Source organism: Microtus ochrogaster, unplaced genomic scaffold, assembly GCF_000317375.1.
Source record: "Microtus ochrogaster isolate Prairie Vole_2 unplaced genomic scaffold, MicOch1.0 UNK47, whole genome shotgun sequence".
In the NCBI taxonomy this organism is placed as follows: Eukaryota; Metazoa; Chordata; class Mammalia; order Rodentia; family Cricetidae; genus Microtus; species Microtus ochrogaster.
Window position 1 is genome coordinate 811,016 of NW_004949145.1, and position 8,796 is coordinate 819,811.

The 8,796-nt window shown below is 42.1% G+C and overlaps 1 protein-coding gene across 1 annotated transcript; it reads right to left on the reverse strand.

The window, feature by feature from the left end:
* Positions 1 to 859: 859 nt before the first annotated feature.
* Positions 860 to 1,801, reverse strand: LOC101993213 (olfactory receptor 5-like). The gene has a single exon (XM_005369295.1). It carries the CDS (start codon positions 1,799 to 1,801, stop codon positions 860 to 862), a length of 942 nt encoding a protein of 313 aa, XP_005369352.1.
* Between the last annotated feature and the right edge of the window lie 6,995 nt (positions 1,802 to 8,796).

Below are 8,796 nucleotides of genomic sequence, written 5' to 3' on the forward strand. Positions count from 1 at the left end.
CTGCAGGGAATTTTCTTAGTTAGTGGTTGATGGGTGAGAACATGGGCCGCTGTAGGTGGTTCTGTCCTGGGGATGGTGGTCCTGGGTTCTCTAATAAAGCAGTCTGAGCAAGCCTTGAGGAGCAAACCAGTAGGGAGCATTTCTCCATAGCCTCTGCATCAGCTCCTGCCTCCAGCTTCCTGCCCTGATTGAGTTCCTGTCCTGACTTCCTTTAATGACGAACAGTGATGAAGAAGAGTACACCTTATAAACCCTTTTCTCTCCAGGTTGCTTTGGTCATGGTGTTTGATCACAGCTATAGTAACCCTTTTAGTTAGTAAAACTTTCTTTTATGTTTTTTATTTTGTTTTTTGTTGTTGTCGTCGTTGTTGTTGTTTTTCAGGACAAGGTTACTTTATGTAGCTTTGGAGTCTGTCCTGGAACTAACACATATAGACCAGGGTAGTCTCGAACTCACAGAGATCTGCCTGCCTCTGCCTCCTGAGTGCTGAAATTAAAGGTGTGCCACTACCACCCAGAAAGACTTTTTCTTTTTGTCTGTCTTGTGAATTGGGGTATATGCACGCCACTGTGCACCTGTGAAGATAGGGTGACAACCTGTGGATGTCAACTTCTTCTATGAAGAAAGACCCAGGGAGTCAGGTTATCAGGCTTGAGAGCAATTGTCTGCTCACTGAGCAATCTTGCCAGTCCCTATAATATTCCTATTTTTCATGTTGATTTTATGAAGTCTATTTATAAAATGTTCCAGAAGCTTCTGCCATGTTTCTCTCTGCCTTTGAATTCTCTTTATGTGTATTTGGCCATGAATTTTTTTTTTCAAACCAGGAGAGGGAGGACATCAGCTCTCTGGAGAATCTCAGCACAGACGGAGGGTTTTCTTCAGCACTGCATGGACCTCCCTGTTCCGCAAGCAGTAGATGATTGGGCTACACAGGGGAGTGGCCACTGTGTAGATGACAGACAGTACCTTGTTGAGGTCTGTGGATCTGATATGTCTGGGCCTGGAATACATAAAGAGGATCACAGAGTAGAAGATTCCCATCACAAGGAGGTGGGAGGCACAGGTGGAGAGGGCTCTGTGGCTGGCAGCAGCTGAAGGCATTTGGATCAGCACCCTGCTGATGGCCACATAAGAGGCCAGAGCAACTAGCAATGACCCACAGAAGATGACGATGGCTGAGATGAAGTCGACCAGCTCTATGAGAACCATGTGGGAGCAGGACAGGTTGAGAAGAGGAGGCGCATCACAGAAGAAGTGGTTGAGGACATTTGGGCCACAGTAGGACAGACTCGCAATGCATGTGGTCTTGATCACAGAGACCACCAGTCCACCCACCCAGGAGGACAAAGTCAATCCCCAGCAGACCTGAGGCCTCATGAGCAGTGGGTAGTGCAGCGGATGGCAGATGGCTATGTAGCGGTCATAGGCCATGGAGGCCAGCAGGGTGCACTTGGTACCAATGAAAGAAATGAATAAAAACAATTGAGCCATGCAGGATGTGAAGGACATGTGGCAGGGGCTGGACCTCAGGCCTATGAGCAAGCTGGGCATGGTGACGGACACATAGCACATCTCCAGGCAGCTGAGGTGGCCCAGGAAGAAATACATGGGCTTGTGGAGTAACTCAAGGTGGCTGCAGATGAGGTAGATGACTAGCATATTCTCTAAGAGGATCAGCATGTAGAGGGCCAGAAAAATAACAAACAGACCATCCCTGATGTCTTTCCTGGCAGAGAGACCCAGCAGGATAAAATCCTGGTCCGTGGACTGATTGGCCAGTTGCAGAGATCTCTCCATCTAAGTAAAGAAAGACATATGTTTATAAAGACCTTAGTCTGTTCTGAAGTATAAAGGCATCTATGGTTAAACTTTCTTGGAGCTGAATCAACTTAGCAAGAGGTTGAGCTACATCAGGCCAAGCAATAAGGAGAAACTGGAAAACTACAAAACCAAAAATGGAAAATTGACACACACAGAAAATTTACTAAGTCTGCAACTTTTTTTGAGACAGGGTCTCTCTGTAGCTTTGAAGCTTGTCCTGAAACTAGCTCTTGTAGCCAAGGCTGGCCTCAAGCTCACAGAGATCTGCCTGCCTCTGCCTCCCGAGTGCTAGGATTAAAGGCATGTGCCACTGCCACCTGGCAGGTCTGCAATTTTAAGCAAGACATCCAACCTTTATGAACATACACTATTGCATTGATAAAGCAGAGGTGAGGGGCAGGAAAGATGAGTCTGCAGTTAAGAGCACTGGCTGCTCTTGCAGAGGATCTGGATTTGATTCCTGGCACCTACATGGCAACTCTCGTCCATCTGTAACCCCATTTCCAGGTGATCCAATACTTTCTGACCTCTGAGGGCACCAGGCACACATGTGGTACACAGACATACATGCAGGCAAAACAATCATACACATAATATAAAATAATAAAACCTGAAAGGATGAAGCAGATAAAATCCACCCTCACAAAGCCTTTGGTCCTTATGAATATTTAGCTTTTGTTTGTTTGCTAGTTTTTTACTGATGAGAGTTGAACCCAGGGCCTTGCCCATCTTAGATAAGTGCTGTACCTACTGAGCCATAGCCTGGCCCCTTCATATAATATTTAAGTACAGCAATAAATGAGAATGTGGTTTTAAAATAAGGAATGATGCTTATTTTCTTACTTTTGATGACCTTAAATGATTGTTTCTGGGTCAAATTTCTTTCTTCAAAAACCTTCCACAATCTCACAAGTTGCGTGCACTATTTTAAATAAGAGAAGACTTACAACAGCCTTTTCTGGGCTTATCTCCCTTAAATGGGCTCATCTCTAAAGGAAATGTGTCAATATTAGAAAAAGGTGCCAGGATAATAATCTTTCCATGACACTTTTCCTCTGTGACTACATGGCTCGAGACGATGACAAGGTTAGGAATGAAGTTGACCAGTTCTGTGAGAACCGTGTAGGTGAAAGACAATTTGGGTAGAGGAGAGCATTTAGGTGTGTTTGTTATATGTGTATGAGTATTTAGCCTGCACACATGCATGCCTGGTGCCCACAGAAGTCAGGATAACGCACTTGGAACTGGAGCTGTGGATAGTTGTGAGCTGTCATGCAGGTGCTGAAAATGGAACCTGTGCCCTCTGCAAAAGCAACAAGAGCTCTTCAGCACTGAGCCATCTTTCCAGCTCCTCGCTTCAACTAGAACAATACAGCAACTAAGACTCATAAAGCCTGGGTGAAGGGAATTCTCCCAGAATGACAGCAGTTGTGTGTGTGTTTCTGTTTTTCTCTGAAGATGTGTGTGCACATGTGTGTTTGTCCGTACAAGCGTGTGCATGTGTGCAATTTGTATGTACATGAGTGTGCATATGCACCTGTAAGTGTGCGTGCAGAGGACCTAGTAGTGTCTTCCTCGACCTCTCTCCGTCTTTTTTTCTTATGACAGAACTTCTCACTGAACTATCAACTCATAGTTTCCAGTAGGCTGACTGGTTTATGAGCCTTCAGGATTCACCTGCCTTTGACTTACCTGCAGCCAGACTGCATATTAAAACTCAGGTCTTCAAGCTTGCTTAGCAGATGCTGTTACCCAGGGAGTTATCTCCTACATGCCCAGCAGCCTTTTTAGAGGAGAGAAACTTTGTACATTGATCATAATTTAGGGTCCACAGAGTATTCTAAATGAGCATCAAGTTTGTTCTTACTATCTTAGATGGATAGACATCGATCCAACCATGCCTACCTGCGACTGTGCTGGAGCTCATGAATTGTAACTTGTTCAAGGGATCCTGACAGGTGCTGTCCTGTGCTACTAACACTATGGGATTCAGTGTCCAGTGTGAAGAGTACAGTGTTTCAGCTGATTCGGCAGCAAATATCTAGTCTATAATCTGTACCAAGTGCTTGAACTAAAACGGTGAAAAATGAGCATTTGTTTGCAACCTTTTGAAATTTTTGCATTCTAGGTAAAGAGAGAGAAAAACTCAAATAAAAGGTCGATAAAAGGTCGAATTACACAGCTGTAATTCCTGCACTGGCTTTGGGGAGGAGGTGTGTAGGTCTCTGGAGTTCACTGGACATTTCGCTTGTCCAAACTGGTAACCCACGGGTCAGTGAGAGACCCTGTCTCCAAAACTACAGTGGAGAGAGACTTGAGAAGTCAGCCAATGTCGACCTTTGGCACACACACACACACACACACACACACACACACACTCAGACACACACACACACACACACGAGCTCAGGTTTTGACCAGATGAAAATATAAATGCAATGTAGATGTCCCAGTCAGAGCTGAGCCCTGAACAGTCATTTATCCTCAGCATTTGGGTCAGTTATGAGTTTCTGTAGTAACTGACACCAACTGCAAAGAAGTTCCTATGGCCAGAGAAGTCACACATAACATCACACACACACACACACACACACACACACACACAAATGGGGAGGCTGGAGGACGGGGAAGAGTCCTATGAAACCCTGTCTACAGCAGGATAATGAAATCCGGAACACAGCACAGCTGTGGCTACCTATGCAAGAAAGAACTGCACAAAAAACGTAACCGGCAAGTAGGAAAGGTCTAGGCAGGAATGTGAGGCAGGTAAGAGAGAGCAGCTAGAGCGAGCCTGTTCATACCACTGCACATCTGTACAGAACTGTCCAAATTTAATGTATTCATGTGAAACAAAAACCTCTAAACTTTTAGAAAACAGTGGTATACATAAAACAACATCAAGAAGAAGAGAAAAGCATTTAAAACATCTGTCTCATCAAGGAGCACATGAACTCACAGAGACTGAGGCAGCAGGCACAGGACCTGCACGGGTCTGCACCAGGTCTTCTGTGCATGCATCACAGCTTCAGGTTTCTGTTTGAATGGACTCCTGAATGGGTGAACGAGTGGGTCTCAGATTCTGGTGCCTTCTCTTGGGCTCTTTCCCTTCTCTTGGATTGTTCTGTCTATCTTCAATGTGATAGTTTTTGTTTTATCATAATATATGCGATGTTGTTATATTTTAGTATTATCTTTTTTCTAGTGAGAGACAGAAAGGAAGTACATCTGGATGGGAGGGGAGCTGGGGAAGACTGGGGAAAGTAGAGGGAGGGAAACCTTAACTGGGATATATTTGTGTGCAAAGAATCTATTTTCAATAAAAGGATGAAATTTTCAAAGAACTAAAACACCTGCCTCATAAAATTTAAAAATTTGCATGATCTGAAGAGATTCTGGTTACCAAAGAGATAAAAATCGCAAGTTGGGAAAATGTCCCTAGTGCATGCTACTGACAAGGGCATATACAATATACAAAGACATTGGTTGATTGGTACGGAAAGCATATTCTTTTCCAGTTTAAAAAAATGAGATAAAGTCCTACCTTTCTAATGCCATGACCCTTTAATACAGTCCCTGTGCTATTGGGACCCCCAAGCAGAAAACTAGTCCGTTGCCACTTCATAACTGTAATTTTGCTACTGTTATGAATCATGATGTAAATATCTTATATGCAGGGTGTCTGATGTGTGACCCCCAAAGGGGTCATGACCTACAGATTGAGAACCCCTGTCCTAAAAACGCATTTTCACCAAAAATAACTAATAACTTAAAACTAGAAAATTTTCTCATATTAGGAAACAAAGAAATGGAAATTGAAGTCAAAATGAAATACCTGTTTTACAGCCAGAGAGCTGTCATGAATATGAACATTTATTTGGACATATTAAGTTTCACCTTATGGTTGTCACACACTTTGGTGGGAGCCTAGATGAGTGTTGACTCCTGGAAAAGGAAATAGCAACCAACATCTATCAGATCTTAGAGTGTGGCCACTGTTGAGAGCGTTACTTTAACAGCAGCACTTTTGGCACAAAAGTATCTCAACATTGCTAACATATTACCATAAAACCGATACATAAAGTCCTGTTTATATACTGGAGTGCTACTTTGTAAGTAAATGAGCCTAGCATCCTCCCTGACCAATCTCTGAAACATACTCCTGACCAAAAAGAAAGATGCCTAAGCATGCAATTGGCATTAATCACTTCTATAAAATAAAACTGCAAAAAAAAAAAACATTTAGAGGCTAGAAAGGTGGCTCAGCAGGTGAAAGAGTTTGGCCTACAAACCAGACAATCTGAGTTCTGTTCCTGGAACCTCGATGCAAGAAAAGAACTGACTTTGGAAAGCTGTTCTGTAATGTCCACATGCATGTTGTGGCCCTCGGCATATTATGCACAAAACACAATAGTAGTAGTAGTAGTAGTATTAATAATTGAAAACTGTTAAGTCAGAAAGATGGTTCAGTGAGTGAAACACTCAGCACCCAGCCTAAAGACTCAATAGTGCAGGAGAACCGACTCATAAGTTATCCCCTGCCCTCCATAAATGTATGTACCCACAGACACACACAAATCATTTTTAATTAAAAAATGTTTTCTACAAATACAAAAGGTCAGTACTTCAAGACAAGCTTATTGAGACTCAACGACAATACTAAAGGTGGTTTTCAGGCCACAAGTCTTTGTGCCTGTCAGCATGGATCCTCAGGACACCTTAGCTGTGTCAGCAGGGGTTCTGGAGTTGAGCAGGGCCCTCTGGAGCTGTCCCCGGTGCTGAAACCGCGTAGGGTTTCTGGGAGTACACCCTGCTGGTCATCGCTGTGTTTCTGGAGCTGTCTGTGGTTCTGACACGAATTCCTGTTAATCTTCCACTACAGACTTTTCCTCCTCAGTTGGAATGATTTCCTTCTGTGATCTACTTACCCTCGGTTACATTTATCTTTCATACCTCACCTTATATTCACCCTGAATCTCATCTAACATCTGCTGAAGGCTTCTTTATGCAATCTTGCCCTTCTGATAACATAAGATACCCTATGCTCCTGACTGACTTTCTCACAAATGAAGACAGTATTTTAAGAGGTACCAGGTGATCTGGGATGAGTCAAAGATGTTTTAAAGCATGTGTCAGAGGTGAGACTGGATCTAATGTAGTTCATGCTGGCTTCAAACTCAGTATATAGTGAAAGATACCCTCGATCTCTGCCTCTGTCACCGATTTTTGGGTGACAAGCATGAGGCACCCTACCCAGATATAATAGTATCTTCCTTTGAATTATCTATTACATAAAGACACTATGTTATAGCTTTCACCTGTTGACTGTGCGATTTAGTCAGGGCAAGCTATAGTATGCTCCATAAATAATTTTATATGAATCATAAGAAGAAAGCATTTTCCATCTTGAATACATCAAGCAGCATATATATGTAAACATCAAGGACATTTTTAAAAGTTTAAAAACACTCACCTTACATCACATGACTAGGTTTGGCAGTGTCTTCACTTATGACAGACTTGAGTGAACATGTTTATTCTGTGTCATTTTAATATTATTATTGACCCAATATTATTTTATATTTTCATTTACCCAGTAAGTTGATTTTATAAATCTCAGCTTGAAATATACTGACAACTTAAGAAAGAGCTTGTAAAAGATACTAAGCTGGTTCTAATTCATCTCTGTCTGCATTGGATCTGGCCTAATAAAGCTCACATATTCATCTGCAGTATAAAAATGGTATCCCATTTTCTTTTATTTTTAAAAAATATCTTATTGGTGTATATATTCATTGCACATAATGTTAATATAGGTGTAGACAAATACTTTTAAATCTATTATGCATTTTAAACATAATCACATCTTACCATTTCTTCCCTTTGGTTTCCCATCCCTATCCAGTTAATCTACTCTTGAAAGTTCTGATTTCAAAGATGGCCTTGAATTCTTATGGTTGCCATGGGGAGTCATTCCAATGAAGCTGTGTATCATCAGGCTGTTCCTAGCATCTATAGACATCCTATAGGAGAGAAAACTTTTTGTTCTCATTGAAATCAAATCACATTATTGTAACTTCTTACCTCTCTATTAAGGCAAAGCAGATCTTGCTTCTTCCTCTTAAAAATATTCAGTTCCTCACCTGGACATAAGTGAAGACAGCAGCAACTTAAGTGGTTGGACAATGAATTCAAAGCCACATGTTTGGAAAAGTTATCATTAGTTACAGGTAATGAGTTCTCAACTAGACTCTCCACATTTCTCTACTTTTCTCTATTCAAGAGAGTTCTACCAGTCAGCTGTCAGGAGAGGGGCCAACTTAAAACCAAGAGCTGGGCCTTAGAGGGCCCTTAATCTCTGTGGGTTTGGAGCAAAAATCCAAGTGAAATTTTTCATCAGGTTGTACTGAGGGTGACCCAAAGGGAGCACTGGCTCCAGTAAGCTCCCAGGCAGTTTGCAACTCCTAGCAAGACCAGGGACTTGTGTCAAATGCTGGCATCCAACAGGCATGTGAAGCCCAATAACCTCTCTCAAGGGGATCCCAAGCTACTGAAGTGCATGGAATCTACAAAAGACATGTATACAGCCTTGTAATAAATAACAAGTGACATTTCATGTGTGGAGAGTGAGGATCTGGAGATTTGGAACTATTTGCAGGATATACATATGAACTTGGCCTCTGGGGGTACCACAAGAACATGCGTGCTTGATACAAAGCAAGAAAAAAGGAGGCAGGGTGAATGATCTAAATACACCTGTTAGTCGCGAAATATTAGAAGCTGTTATCAAAAACCTCCCTACCAAAAAAAAAGCCCAGGAACAGATGGTACCAATGTGGAATTCTACCAGAACTTCCAAAAAGACCTAATACCTATACTCCTTAATGTATTTCACAATATAGAAACAGAAGAGTCATTGCCAAATTACTTTTATGAAGCTACAGTTACTCTGATACCAAAACCACACAAAGACC